This window comes from Molothrus aeneus, chromosome 4 (genome assembly GCF_037042795.1).
Source record: "Molothrus aeneus isolate 106 chromosome 4, BPBGC_Maene_1.0, whole genome shotgun sequence".
NCBI lineage: Eukaryota > Metazoa > Chordata > Aves > Passeriformes > Icteridae > Molothrus > Molothrus aeneus.
The window spans coordinates 15,940,959-15,956,540 of record NC_089649.1 but is presented as its reverse complement, the minus strand read 5'-3'; the positions used below and the strand labels follow the sequence as shown (position 1 = coordinate 15,956,540).

Sequence of the window (15,582 nt, the reverse complement as noted above, 5' to 3'; positions counted from 1 at the left end):
TTACAGCTGAGGTAAAAAGAACAACCACTTGTTACCATCTTTTCTTTTCCCCCCTCCTCAATGTGTCAAACTGCTCCATGGTCCTTTGGAAGCCTATTGGGATACCCAGAACAAGGGGGAAAAAAATGGTGAGCAGAGTTCTAAATCAGTTGTCTCAGGTCTCATTTTCTTCAGGGTTCTGCATTTCTGACTCTTTTGGCAAGGTTTTTTCACTACTTTGCAATGGGCAAGAGCTACTGAAGATATAAAATGTTTTGTTTCTGGAGAAGAAGCAGAGCTGGGAAAGTTAGGAGTCACAACTGTTGTGTAAATAGCTTTAAGGGCATAACTTCTTTGAAAGAAGAGGCCTGTTTGTGGTTAAGTAGTTCAAGGCATTCTCTTAGTCAGGAAACCTGTTTTCTGTAGCCCAAACAGAATAAAATCCACTTGGATCATCTCACAAACACCTTTTTTTTTTCTTTTTCTTTTTTTTTCTGGATATCTTTTGGTATGTGGTATGTGGTATGTGGTATGACCTTGCTAAAACTATCCATTTCTCAAAGCTTCCTTCTGCTCATACTTCTAGATTCTTAGGAAGGTGTATTATATAATTCACACAATAAATTGTATTGTGTATTGTTCTCCTTTTCCTTATTTCTCCCTGTAGATGGAAAGCTGCTAGAGCTGGGGTGAAATCCATGCTACCTTTAATTACTAAGGGCAAAGTCCCACTTTTGCAAAGCACTTCTCTCTTCATTTCTTTCCACTCTGGATCTTTGCATCTCTGTCTTGTGAGTTGTTTGGCATTTCTAGCCTGACAGGGCAATGCTGGCAGGGCTACCTCACAGGTGCAGCCCTCTTCACCACTGTTAGATGAGGGAAAACGCATTTTTCATCTGGAGTTAGAAAATGATCCACACTATAGTCTCTTGCTCAAAATCCAGGCTGTTTCTCTTCAAGAGATGCTGAAGTTTTATCATGCATCTGACTGGCTAATGCCGCAGTATGGAGCCTTTATTTATAGATGTGTATAAATAAAATCAATCTTCCTCTACAAACTGTCAAATTGTATTGCCCAAAAGCTGAGGAATCTGCAGTTCATTAAATCTGGAGATAATGAATGACCCCAACTCTCTAGAAAGAGCACCTTCTGTTCAGAATGGCTGGTTTGTTTTAATCTGGCTGCTGACGTGAGTTGTCTACAGTTTTTTCCTGCAAAAAATGAAACTATTGTTTTTGATGTGTTAAAAAAGTTACTGCACGATGGTATTTAGTGTAATTATGTTAATTCATGTTATGAATTAAAGAGATCCTGAATAGTTGAAGGTGTGTGTGGTGATATGAGCACAGACAAACCAAGATGTGCAGGCAGATGAGGGAGGGGAATTACTTAAAGAACTTCTTCATCTTCTGACATTATTTGTTCAAGGGAGAGGGCAGATTATTGGCAGCAGGTGCCCTGAGCACTTGGTATGGCTGGCTGCTGCTCACCTTTTTGGGATCTAGGTTTGAATTACAGTGTTCTCTTTCATCTTTATCAGGAAAAAAGAACCACATTTTGAACTGAAGTACCTCAAGGTTAACTCCCATGACTTATAAATTAAGAAAAAAACCAATTGCTTGTCTTCATGGCCAGCCTATGACACGGAGGATGCATTACCCATTTCCTAGTTAAGCTGCATTAATCTGTTTTCTGACTCCTCTCATGTCCAAAACAACCTGCAGGCCCTGTCAGGGCACAGCCATATTGAGCTGGCTGGAGAAAGGGTTGGTTTCAGGACCCTCCAACAGGTTTTTAATTAGAGTCTGGAACTCCTGCCTCTCCATTCTTGGAGAGTTTTATTGCCAGTCTCAGGTCCTCCCTGTAATGAGCTGAAACTGGATGGGTTTTGGCATATGCCTGATTGTCCAATAGCAAGAGAACCTGTGCTAATTGCCTAGAACCCCCCAAGATCCATAGGGCTGAGCAGATGGACGGTGTGGGACAGGCTGCTGTCTCCTCTTGCCTCTGCCCAGGCTCCCAGTTGCCTGCTGGGGTCAAAGAGGGTGAGACCTTTCCCTGCAGCCAGCAGCAGTCTCTGTCTGTGGCTGGAAGGTTCCCTGTGCTCTCTCACCTTGCTGGGAGACCTTCCAAAGGTCTTTGGAAGAGGTGGGAAGGTATCTTTTCCTTGAGGGTGGCTTTCTTTGCTGGCTGTCCTCTTTATAGCCAGGAGGGAAAGGGTAAACAAGGATACTGTCAGAATTCAAGCTGAACACATCCTTGGGATGGTGTAAGATGTCAGATTTCACTTGGCTTGACTGACAATATTAATTGTGTTCTTGGGTAAGTGCTTTTTGCCTTTTTGTTTACAGGAAAAGAGTCTTCAGAAAGTCCCTCTCAGAAAGCTTGCGATGAGATGATGTGAGGGACATGGCAGTCTTACATTGGAAGCAAGATAATTGATTTGAGTTTATTCTGACACTGAGCTGGTTACAACAAGCAGTCTGCCCTCTGCAAAAGCAGAGCAAGAGGAGAGCGGGTCTGAGCACTTCTGCTGGGGTGAAATTCTCTGGCTTTCAGTGTTTGCACAGTGAATTCAGTGTCAACATACACACAGACAGCAGATCTCAGAGGAGTCAGAGGTAAGTAGCCTGGCTTTTTGAGGTTTCTAGAAAGAGCTGCAGAGCTAAGGGATTTCTTCTGAGTTTTTGGTCTGTCATGAACTGGCAGGTGACATGGGAGGAGGAAGTCCCTGGTCATTTGGCAGTGCCAAGAGCAAGCTTTGAACCATGCAAGCTTCTGGCAGGTTAGGAAAATTGCCACTAGACATTTCCTGGCCTCTTGGCTGCCAGTGACAGTTTTGGGTGATCTTTTTGTTTATAAATGGTTGCTACTATTGAGTTGTCTCAGTTCCTCTCTTAGACTAGCCCAAGAAACTGAAAAAGTTCAATGGGAAACAGATTTTCTGAACAGTGCAAAACCGTACCCCACGCGTTTTCTTGTGGCTCTCTAAATGTGGAGGATTCTTGAAGTCTCTACCACCAAATAAGAGCCTGGATCTTGACAAACTGTTGATTAGGTGACAGAAAAAACTATTGACAACACTCATGTGACTTGGGCTGAATAGCAAATACAAAAGTTGAGTGCAGTTATTAGTTTTAATAGAGTAGCCAGAGGAGAGTAATAGTGTGAAGATGGGGAAGAAGACTGGCCTGGCTGAATAGGGATCTTTTGGTGAACTCAGGGAAGGAAAATAATTTCTGACCTTTAGAAGAAGAGGCAGACAACTCAGGAAAAGTACAAGGATGTCATTAGGTCATGTAGAGAGAAAATTAGAAAGGTGAAAGCTCAGCTGCAACTCAATCTGGCCTTCCCTGTGAACGATAATAAAGAAGTGTCTTAATAAATTCATTAATAACAAAAGGAGGGCCTTGGAGGTCTTTTCCCACCTTAATGATTATAGGACTCTGTGAAATGCATTTATCCTTGAAACATGATACCCTAATTTTTGTGAAGTACTTAAATTCACCCTCAGTTATATTTTCCTGGTTGGAGTTGCTGGAGGACTGAATTTCCTGGCTCTGATTTTGAGAAATCTGTCACTTTGAGTAGGAATGAAACTTGACTGATGCAATCTTATCACAGTATCACCATATAAATGGATCTTATTTATTTTTAATTGAAATGTCAACTTAAAAGATGCAGTGCATATTTTTAAATCACATTGACATTATATTTAGATATTTTCATTAAGTTCTGGGTATGCAGTCCCATTAAAAATAGGGAGCTAAGTATAAAAACATGAAGTCTTAATGCTTGCTTACTAAATATTCAAGTGCAAGTGGGCATTGCTCTGGTAACACCTGTGAATAGAGCTATTCTGGTACATTTAAAAAGTGTCACTGCCATGAGTGACAGCCACCAATGTATTCATAGTACTTCAGAGCCCTGCTGATGGAAGGAGCTTTCCTGCAACCATTTATCAGTTCACTTACATTCCCATCCCATTTTAAATGTTTTTCTCTGTTTCAGGAAAGAGACGTCCAGTGATTTTTTTATTGTTAAAACAAGCACTGCTTCTAACTCTGCTGGAATGCAGCTGCACACTGTGTACTGGAAGTCTGGATGCCAGGGAAGTGTTAATCCCTGCAGTCGAGGGATACTTTAGTTTGTCTTCATTTGTTTTGCTGGTTCTTGCCCCAGGCAGGGCCTAGACCAGGCTCATGTGCTAATTTGTGGCAACTTGAGGCATTGAGAGCAAACTGGGAGAAACCCGCTCCCGTTCATGGATGCAGTCCAGCACCTATGGCTCCAAAGTCCTGCTCACCCATGTGTGAGCACCTTAGTTAGGGCTTTGACCCTCCCACCTGGCTTCCTGGTAAATCTCTTAAAAAGCAAATTCTTCGGCCTGGTGTGTGAATGAACATTCCAGCCTTAAATAGCAGGGAAAGAATCAAGAAAGTATTTGATGCTTTGTTGATCAGCCGGGAAGCAAGGCCTATTTTTGGGTTTGGTCACTTTAGGCTGTGCTGCAAGCATTGGCATGAAGGTCTAGGGGCTCAGTGAGAGAACATTTTTCTCTTCTTTATTTAAACAGGCAAATTCTCAGAAAAGTAACAATCTAAAGTTTACACTTCCAGTGAAATGCTGTCTGAGAAGTGCTGGAAAGAGAAAGGTATGTGATAGAAAGTAGAGGTCTGAAAAGTAAAGTAGAGCAGAGCTAAATGCAAACAGAAGAGGAACTTCTACTACAGAAACTTGAAGTTTATTTTTAATTAACTATAGCCTAAACTGGAAAAAAATGGGGTGGGTTTAACTTTTTTTAGAGTTGTACCATATGTTGATTTTAATCATGATTAAGGTGGCAAGAAATGAAACAATTACAAAGAAAACCAAAACAAAGCAAAACCAAGCAGGGAAAGCCCTTCCCATTTTAAATAGGGAAATAGGCTGCCACAGGCTGCAAAAATAGTGCCATGCTATCACTTGATGCTCTTCTCTTCTCCTGTGCAGTTGTTAGGATTTTTTGGGGTGATGCTTTCTTTTTCTTTTTTTTTGACTTAATGAAACATTTCCAGTCAGTGTGTTCCCCTACTCCTGCTACTGCTTACCAGCCCTAAGTTTCCCTTTCCCTTTCCCTGTCAGATATGTAAATCAAGCCCCTGCCAGGCTGGTCAAAGGCAGGTGTTGTGGAAGCCCAACAGCTGCATTCCTGATGTACTGCCTGGCATCCACCTGGCATGGCTTTCTAGGATATGTTCCCAAGAACCCTGCAAGGAGCCCAGCAGCCAGGAAAAATCCCAGTATTTGGTTCAAATGGAACCTGTGGGTTCAGTCAAGGTGTGCCCCCATCCCTTTTCCAAGGGCTGTGCTGGGCACTGAGGCATTGGCTGCCCCATGTTCAAGGTTAGCTGTTAGTTCAGGGATTTTTTAATTGCATCTCAGGGAGTTTTTCAAAGTTTGGTGCAGGAGAAGATGCCTTTTTCCTTTGCAGACTCCTTGAGTGCTCTGCACTGGGGAGATGATGTTCCATTTGCTGCAGCTCCACAGACCCCGTGGTGGCTGGCAGACTCCAGGCAGGAGTGATTGCCCTGGTGTTTTATTAGCTCCCAGAAAATATATAGCAGGGAAAGAGGCCATGCAGGCTCCAGCACAGTCTGCCTGAGCTCTGACCCCTCGGCCAAAAGGCTACATTGCTTTTACAGCCAGCACTTAACCTTGCTGCTAAGACTTGTCAACAAGGAGGCCAATTAGCAGCAGATAAGATGGTGGATGATATAATGCAGATGTCTGTCCGGTAGGAGCATAACTGATGTATTTTTAACACAACAAGGATCTTAAAACCTGGCTCTGCATAAATGATGCCATCCCCTCCACTGTAGAGAAGCCCTCTCGACAGTGAAGAGTTACAGAAAATTGTAGGTTTGTTGTTTTAGTTTGGTTTGGCTTTTTTTTCCCTTCCCACAAATTCTCTCTTAAAGCCTTGTTCTGCTGGGCTCATGATGACTATGGCATGTGTAGGATTGTAAGAAATAGCTATGCAATGATGGCAATTTTAAGCTTATTTTTTTTAAACATGGATTAAAAATGTGAATATAGATTCAGAATGCAAACAGGGCACTTCTTGTTTTCCTGAAAGAGTCAGTACACAACTGGAGCTGTTTTCTGTAATCACACATGGATATTGGAATATTATCAGAAAATACAGACTAGGGAAATTTGAGCTAGTTGATTAAAATCATGCAGGTCGACAAGGCTGTTCTAGCCTCCTGCTGGAAAGGGCAGGGGCTCCTTATCACATCTCAGCATGTCACACTGACACCCCTGCTTGGGTGAACACAGGGCTTTTCTCTCAGACTAAAGCTACAGGGGCTGATTGCAGGCAGTTTATGTTTTGGTTGAGACTGGCAGCCAGGATAATTCAGTGAGATAATTCAGGCCCCTCCCAGCTTATTTTAAGTAATTCTTCAGTCTGATTTTAGTGGTTTAGAACTTATTTAAACAATTAAGCCACTTCTTCATAGAATCACAGAATGGTTTGCACTGGAAGGGACCTTAAAGCCATCCAGTTCCAATCCACCTGCCATGAACAGGGACACCTTCTGCTGGACCAGATTGCTCAGAGTCCCCTCCAGGCTGGCCTGGAACATTTACAGGGATGGGGCATCCACAGCTGCTCTGGGCATGATTTGCATGATTGCCTTTTAATTGCTAGGATAACTATTTATGTCTAGTGCAAAAAACTCCTCAGAGAGTCTCACTGTATATTTTCTATTATAGTGTGGGCAGGAAGAGAGGGAGACACCACATCTTCTTGAGAGACACCATGACTTACCAACTTTGTGTCAAAGCTTTTCTTTCAGCTAAGGAGCCAGCAGCAGAAGAGGAGCAGTGAATTCCAACACCCAGCAACATGTACAAGGTACTGATAAAGGCCCTGAAAATTAGTATTCATACCTCAGGAGAGTAGAAATAACTGTGAGAAGTTTCTTTCAGTTGAGTAGACATTAACACTGCCCTAACTGCAGGAAAAAGGCAGTCCAGATATATTTAATGTTAACATTAATATATGTGAGGGTAATTCTTATCTAATGAACAACCAGATTATTTTCTTTCCTCGGTTAGTGTTTAAGTAGTCTAACTTCCTTTTAGGATGTTGGGTATCTTTTCTTGTTCAGTGGAGTCAATTGTACCTTTGCTTCTTGGAAATTTGTCTGCTCTTAGGGTTTCCTTCTTTAGTATGCTCTGTGCATTTCAATCGTTCCAATAATCTCTGGTAAAAAAACCCAGGTTTTTCTAAAATGCTGATGAAATGAGTACACAATATTTTTATAATTAAAAAGGAATTATTGTTGTGACAATGTTTTAGTGCACCATGTTCTTTCATTCCCTGCTTAGTTCATCTCAAGGCAATTTCCTTGACTTCACTTGGTTTACTTCCAAGCAAGAGCAAGTCCACCAAACTACTGCTTAAGGATCTGATTTGTTTGAAATGCTTGACTGAGCAGAGTGTGCAGAAGAGGAATTATCCCCCTTGCAGAACTGACCTGGAAGGTTGCTACAAGCACAGAGCCCACAGAGTAAAGTCCTGGAGCTGTCCTCAGACTATGTGCTGTATTTTCTCATCAGGAGTGAGAGACAGAGCTTTCCTTTTCAATTTCAAAATTGAAGATTAATATCATTGATAAAAAGAAAAAACGTGAAGACATTATCTTCTTGTCTTGTAGGATAATCCTTTACTCCTCCCTCCAAATCAACTCTAAATATATTTAAGGTGAAAAAAAAAGAGAGAAAGGAAAACCAAAAGAAACCAGAATATAGCCAACCTTTTAATTAGAGTATATTGTACTTCCAAACTGGATACACTAGAAATTGGCAATGCAACATAAGATGCAAAGAAATATACCAGTTACTGTCAAAATGACCCTGTACAGCCTTATAATGCAAAAAGCTTTATACAATACAAATTTTTATTAATGTACACAAACCTTGACAGAATGATATTTGAACATAATACAACAAGTAAAAAAAAAAAAAAAAAAAAAAAAGAAGAAGAAAGAAAAAAGTGCTGAGAACTTTAACTGAATTACTGAATGGAAAAACACGCCAGCTTTCATTAAAGAATGCATAGTGAAAACCAGTATGAAATTACCTTTATGGCAGGGGGAATTTATCAGAACTGTTGGTCATTAATCAGTAGGGGGAACCTCTGGAGAACATTCCTGTCTTTAGTCTTGAACTGCAAACAAATTATTTTAATATGCAAGAGCTCTGATAAATAGGGTATTTTTTTTTTCTTAAAAAAATAAAAACCTCCTAACACCCTTTTCCTTACAGAGAAAACTTCTGTAACTTGCCAGAAAGGATGAATTTATCCTTTCCAAAGTGCTAAACAAATTTCCCAGGTACGCTAAACATTGCCAGGTCAGATACTGGTGCAGTGGAACATGCTCAAAACACGTGGCGGTCGCATGCGGGCAGCTCATTCTTGGAAGCTCCAGCCCCATTTATCTGCCATTTAGGTTTAGGTACAGTGGCCTACAATTATAACATTCCTCCTTCTTCTTCCTCCTGGACAGCTGTACCTTACCTGGAGTTGGTGTGAAAAACAAGCTTCTTGATTTGGGAGTGTTTGGTTTCCAGTGGTGTGGTCAGAGATGCGCGTGTGGAGCGTGTTTTACAGAACTGGTAGAGCTGCTGGATACAGATTGCAGATTTCATGCTGTCAAGATAGCAACTATTTTATGCTCTGAGTACTTCCCAACACAGTATTTTCTATTTAGTCTGTGCTCCCAGGGAGGTGTGAGCAGGAGCTCTGATGGAGTAAAGCATGGTGAGCAGGGCCCTGAGTTAGGTAAGTTGTTTACAGAGGTTTACACGCAGTTTGGAGCAGCTGGGTTCTCTGCACTGCATAGACAGACCTGCCAAGTGCTCATCTGAACCAAAACTGTCTGCTGGAATGTAAACAAATGGTGAGACTTCTCTGTCCTGTAATTAATAATGCCAAAGGATAACCTGCTATGGTTTTGGATATTTCCCCCTTGTAACTAGCTTCCAGTATGGTAACAGGAGCGTGCAGATTAGGATGGGATGTCCTCCATATACAGGAAGAATTTGGTCATGACAGTGGAGAATGTTTGGCTATCTCAGTACAAAACAAATGTAGGAATCTTGCAAATAGGTTAAAGTGATGCAAGTTTTGCATCCAGAAAGTCTTTCTACACAAGCTTCATTTAAGAACTAATGAAGACTGAGTTACATTTCTACTTGTCCATATGGCTAAGAGCCCTTGTGGACAAGAAATGCCTTCCTGCACCGGGTCGTTGCTTTCCTGCTGGGGTGGTTGGATCCCCCCCATCCCACAACAACCTGTAGAGGAAGTTCCTTCAGGACAGCACAGGGTGGGCAGATAGCATGAAAGATGTGACTCAGGGCACCTCCTACAGTGGCTTGGCCAAGGGACAGGGAGGGGACTGTGGCAAAAGCTAGGTCAGACACTTCTAATAGCTGGTAAAAGACAGCCAGACCCAAATCCAAGAGACACCACGGGAAACAGTAATTCAGTATGAAGGCATTCCTGTACATCACATGATCATTTTGAAAGGCTTCACATTTTATACTTCCAATTGTAAAACAGAGTGCTTTTAATCCCAGTCTTTCTTCCCACATATTAAGTTGTCTAAGGAACAGAAATCAATTAACGATCAGTTAGCTTCTCTTGCATTAAGATCACTCTTGGCATTTTGAGATTAAGAAAGGTTATACAACCAATCTGCATTTGCTTCTTCCTGCAATAAAGTGCTACATATAACATGTCATTTTAATGACCACAAGTAGGAGCATTAAATAAGTACAAAGTTAGCTTCCTAGCAGGACACACTCTATCTGCCATCAACAGAAAGGAATAAAGTATTATTGATGACATGGAGGGGAGTGAGAGGACTGTCAAATTTTGCAAGTACAATTGAAATACTGAGGGTATAAAAGAGAACTTTATGGTTCCAAAAGCATCTTTTTATAGCTTTATATTTCAAAGAAGTTACTGGTACCTTTTCAAATAAACAGTCTTATTAACTTCAGCCCACAATTTGTTTTTGTTCTTTTTTTTTTTTTTGCAAGTGAGAAACAAACTAGTGCAAGACTAAAGCACTGTGCAAAACTGCCTTTTTTTTTAGTCTGAGTATTTATACCCAGAATTTATCCATACCCTTTTTTAAATCCCCTTGTTGGATTTTTTTTCCACCATAGAATTCTAGTTATACAAGTTGTTCCTGCAAAGTAAAAGGTAACCACTGCATAATACAGTATATATATATAATATTTATATGCCCTTTTAAAACAAAAGATGTATGCTGTGGCCCAGAGGCAGGTGTTTGTCACACCTGTGTGAGAGCTGAGAGTTGGGCCTGCTGTGTGGGTGTGTAGGCTGCACACACTGCATGTGTGTGGACATATACACACTCTTTTCATTGTCATGCTCTCATCCTGCAGTGCTGAAAGCAACTTTTTTTTCCTCACCAGTTCTACCCCAAATCCTCAAACCTTGACGACTGAATACAAGGCATCAAACAAGTAAAGGAAGCCGCAAACAGCACTGAAATAAAACACCAGTTCTCGCCCTGCCCCGCCCCAAACATTGCTCCTGAACAGCTCCACGGTTCAGGGGGAGGCCGGGGGAAGGCAGGGAGCGAGTGTGTGGAAAGGGGAAAAGAAGGATGATTAAAGAAGCCAATCCAAGGGATGTGCAAAAGCAATGTCATGGCACACTACAGGCAGCCTCTCTTCCACGCACCCGCACGCACACAAAGCCCAAAAATAAAATGCATCAATATGTCATCTAACAAGTGCTGATTGCCAATAAGGACACTCTTTTTTTTTTTTTTTTCAGCTTAACAAGACAAAATAGTTTCTTAGATAAAGAGTGCTGGGAACATGCCTCTGAAGGTAGAAGTATGCAGTAGGTCACCTCTTGGAGATTTAATAAAGCAGCTTTCATGTCAATGCAATAAGTATACACACAGAGCCATTTGCTAAACCTTACTAATGATATAGTACAAGTGTTTGTTACCTTTGCAGCAATGTATAACCTGCTGGGTTCCTCGGGGGATTTTTGGTACAGAATGCAACTGCCCTCAGACAGTTTCTGCCCTTTCTGTTAGTCCAAGGTAGGCAAGGAAGGAGTGTTTAGGTGAAGAGGCACCTCCCGGTGCAGTCTGAGGTCTGGGTGGATGGAATGTGAGATCGTAGTGGTTTTTGGGGAAAAACATTGTTAAAGGAATAAGGTGGGCAAACTCTGAGTTCCAGTATTTATCGAAGCACAGGGAAGTGCCGTTGATGGCCAAGGCTTTCACTGCCAGGTTTGGCTCTGCCCCGCTGCCGTGTGCAGCCGACATAGCTACTGTTTGCAGAGCCTGGGAGGCAGACATGACTGAGAGGGGTGACAGAAGGTTCCTGGAGCTGATCGCTGGCAGGAGCGGACTGGCTTCCTTGGAGGTTGAATACTGGCCCTTCTTCTCCTCTTCAGAGCAGTCCCCGTTCTGGTGCTTCTTCACGTGGCGGCTGAAGACAAAAGGGTGGGTAGTCTTGAACAGGCACTCGTCACAGCTGAAGGTCTGGCGTGGAGCGTGCTTCAGTTTCTTGTGCAAGTTGAGATTGTCTTTGCGTTTGCAGCTGTAGCTGCACTGGTCACAGTGAAAAGGGCGCTCGCCGGTGTGGACACGCACGTGCTCGATCAGCTTGTTGGCCGTCTTGGACAGGTAGCCACACTGGTCACACTTGTAATGGTTGCCAAGGCGGTGCTCTCGGATGTGCATCTCCAGCTCCAGCTGGTTGGCTTTCACTGTCTGGCAGATCCGGCACTTGTACTCCATCTTGTAGTGAGTCTTCAGGTGGCACTCCATGGCTGCGGGGCGGTTCGTGGAGTAGATGCAGAACGGGCACCTGGCAACACAGCAAGGAAGGGCGGGGACAAAGAATAGAGGAGTCACTCAGCTGGCAGACCTGCCTTCCTTCCTGCTTCAACCCTGGCACTCAGCCCCTTTCTGACCTACTAAGGAGAAGAAAAAGGCACTCAGTTCTCCCTGTGAAGCCTCTTTCCAATATCTGGTTCACCTTGACACTTCTCTACTTAAAGGAGGTTCGCCCATTTAATGGCATTCCTAGGAAAACATTGATTCACTCTGAAGGAGCATCCCTTTAACCTTCTGGCTTACCTTGATGGGGTCTTCCCCCAAAGCAGGCCGGGGAGTGCAGGGTGGGTGACTGATGCACGGGTACTTTGTGTAACGATTCCTAGTGTTTGCACGAAGTCACTTGGGCCATTTTTTTCCATTAAGAAGTGGTTTAAAGTGAGTGTTTACAGATGAGTATGAAAACAGCTGTTTAAGTAAAGATGGAATAAACTTGTAATACCACACGTACAGCAAAAGCTTAGGAATTCCCTTTTATGTGACCATGAACAATAAGCTTGCGGGGTATCCTGCTAGGAGCAGCTGAAAGCCAGGCTGTTTTGCCTACAGCCGCCTCTGCCATGGTGGAAATTGCTCCTGTGTAGGAACAGGATGTGGCTTCTTCTTACTCACAGCAGCAAGCGTCCGGCCTGGGGTGGACATGGCAAAGGGCCTCACCCCAGTTCCTGAGCCAGGAGAGGCCAAGAAGGGTAGAGGAGGGAATCATGGAAGTTTGGAAAGAAGCCTGAGCTGCATGCTGAACAAGCCTGGCCACCCACCAAACCCCAAACAAACCCAAACCAGTTGCTTGGTGCAGCTGAGAGGAAGTTGGTGGGGACAGCTCCCTGCCAGGGTCTCTGCTGTACTGAACCAAGCACGCACCTTCCACATGGAGCTGGTGAGCTCAGAGAGCCAGGCTGGGTAAACACTTACAGCTAAGGCAGCTGGCTGCTGTCTTCTAACATCCCTAGCTGCCACACATCTGTGTTCACTGTTTAGCAGGTCTGCTAATTGTGTTCTGGCATTTTGGATAATTTCTAAGCTGAGATTCTCCCTATGTGTGTTTTCCTTGCTACATCTGGTTGCACCTACAGATATAATAATGACCTACAAGTTAATCAAGAGATTTTTGAGGAAAGTGAGTAATAACAGGAGGACAAAGAGATACAAAAACACCTGGACACATTTCCTGATGCACATCAAGTACTCTGATCCAGAGAGGGACCTGTCACTGAGGCTTCTAATGTGATTATCTCTTTCACCAGAGGACTTGGCTGTCAATGCACACATACCTCTCCTGGGCTGGGTGCTCTCTGGATCAGAATGTCAGATTTTGACCTGGAGCTGGAAGAATCATGTTTTTTTTCTCTTCCCCCACAGCAAACAGGAGACAGAAAAATACAATTTACTTAGATCTCTTCAGGCTCTTCTGGATGCCTTAAAAAAAAATAAATCAGAGCTTTTTCTTAGATGCAGCTTTCAAGGTACCTAATTATTACTTGAACTGGGCAGGAATATAGACTGAGAAACCCATTCTGTTGGGAAGACTTGAGTCATATTATGGTCATGGTTTTTCCTTGGTAAATAGAACAGATTTTACGCAGCTTAAACCAAATGTGCATTAGACAACTGGTCTGTATTCCAAGGCAGACATCCCGTCGTTCTGACACAGTGCTTGTTTCTCAATCTGGTCTTCTTTCCACATTCAGTCATCTCATCTCAAGTGACCACAGATCCCAGTCTGTGGAACTACTGAGCTGCAGACCAGAGGCTGCCTGGCAAACAGGACCAGTTTTCCAAAGCCGCACGCGGTAACGTTGGGCGCAGTGTGCTCCTCGTGTCCCAGCCACAGCACACCGACATCAGCCTGAGCAGCAGGAGCAGCAGGAGCTGGGAGCCCTGTCCTGCACCCTAGCTGGGCTCCCAGTGCTTCCAGCCTTTATTCCTGCAGCAGCTGGACCAGACAGAGGCCAGGGTTGTGCCTCTTTCATAACATCACACTGCCTGCCCAGAGACAAGCGTTTGGCCCCAGCAGCCCCTCCTTCTCTCAGGCGTCAGACTTTGACATAAGGGCACACTCATTCTCTAGAAACACTGCTCTGCACCAAAAGACCCTAAAGATACCACCACAGCCAAAACCAAAGGGCTTTTATCTTAAAAGACTGTATTACTCATTACATGTTAATTTATACAACAGTGATTGTTGTGGGGCATGCAAACAAAGCAGGAAGCATCCAAGTTATTCATTCTTGGAGAGAAATGACTTTGGATTTGAGTATACAAAGGCTATAACCTTTAAGGTTGTAACTTCATACCTAGAGGCTGCACAGGATTTAGTTTCTTTGAGCCAGGTGCAGAATAGAGCCTGTGCTGGGAGCTTCTTTTGCTCGGATGCCTTGGAAAAAACCCTTATTTTGCCAAAAGCTCTTTGCAGTACTGCCTCATTCTCTGCAGGACCCATCACATACTGTCACCTCTTCGACTTGAATGGGGAAAGGACCACAGTTTGTTAGAGCTCCTCTGCTGCTAGGTTACCAATCTGCTGTAAGGATGCAAGCCTGAAGGACAGGCCTTGGGTCATCTAAACTCAAGGAAGCCCCAAATCCGGATTATTAGTTAACCAACCCTTTCTGACTGACTTCTTTTGTCCTATCCCCACAGTATTAAAGTGCTTAACACAGTAAAAGTTTGTGTACTTGCTTTCCTTACTTGAGCCCACCGGTGGGGACAGTGTGGCATTTCTTGTGCTCCAGTAATTGCTCAGGTGTCTTCATGAACTTGTGGCACACGTCACACTCGAACATTCGTGTGATCAGGTGGATTTGCAGGTGACGCTCAAACATATTTTTTGTTTTGCAGACAAAGTTACAGAAAACACATTCAAAGCCTGAAAAATAGAACAGCAGAATTTAGTCCTTACCCTGTGGCCAGACTTACTGCAGAGAGAGTGAGAGTTTGTATTTGTTAAACTAATTTTTTACCTTTCTCTGACTTCTCTTCAGTGTTCACTGAGGTCTGACTACCAGGCACTACAGAAATGACCAGTAGGTTGTTTGACCCCTTGGATTTTGGGGCTACATCTGCATCTTCTTTGCTGTTGGCAGAGTCACTCAGTGCTGACAGCGAAGATGAAGATGGACTGTTAGACTCACTGGGTGTCTTCCTCTCTTCAGCTGAAAAACAAAGAAAAATAACTAGTTCAGCAGATCAGATGGAGTCTCCATGATTCTGTTTTAAACTTCAGGAAGTACTTATAGTCAGAGTTAATTCAAAACAAGTCTGAAATTAATTGGGCTGATTAAAAAACATTGTTGGGCCTCCTTCCTTTTTATTAGTGTTTAACCAGAGTACATCTCTCAGTTTATCCTGCAATTGAGTGCTACTGTGATGGTAGAGGGAAGGGATCATACAATTCTACCTCATTACTGGACCGAAAAGAATCCCAAGAAAACACTTTGATTACTCTGAGTTCAAAACCTTGTCACTCAGAAATGGAACTGAATTTCTGTACGTTTGAGAGGCAGAAACCAAAAGAACCTACTGGTCCAAGCTAAACTTCCCCCTCCTCTCCATTTATGTGGGTCCAGTGAGTAAATTTGAGATGAAGGGTAAAGGAGAATAATCTTCCTCATTGTACTGAAGGGTGTCCTCAGTAATCATTGCAGAGGTAACAAT

At 43.1% G+C, this 15,582-nt stretch overlaps 1 protein-coding gene across 2 annotated transcripts in view; it reads right to left on the bottom strand.

Annotated features, from left to right (window-relative positions):
• Window positions 1-10,045: 10,045 nt before the first annotated feature.
• Window positions 10,046-15,582, bottom strand: part of ZNF827 (zinc finger protein 827) — a 112,090-nt gene continuing 106,553 nt past the window's right edge. For both annotated transcript variants that reach the window (XM_066547979.1, XM_066547980.1), the window contains exons 12-14: window positions 14,889-15,080; window positions 14,617-14,794; window positions 10,046-11,899 (exon numbers count right to left, since the gene is read on the bottom strand). In XM_066547979.1, coding sequence (XP_066404076.1) covers window positions 11,092-11,899; window positions 14,617-14,794; window positions 14,889-15,080 — 1,178 coding nt within the window. In that variant the 3' untranslated portion in view covers window positions 10,046-11,091. The remainder of the gene's footprint in view (window positions 11,900-14,616; window positions 14,795-14,888; window positions 15,081-15,582) is intronic.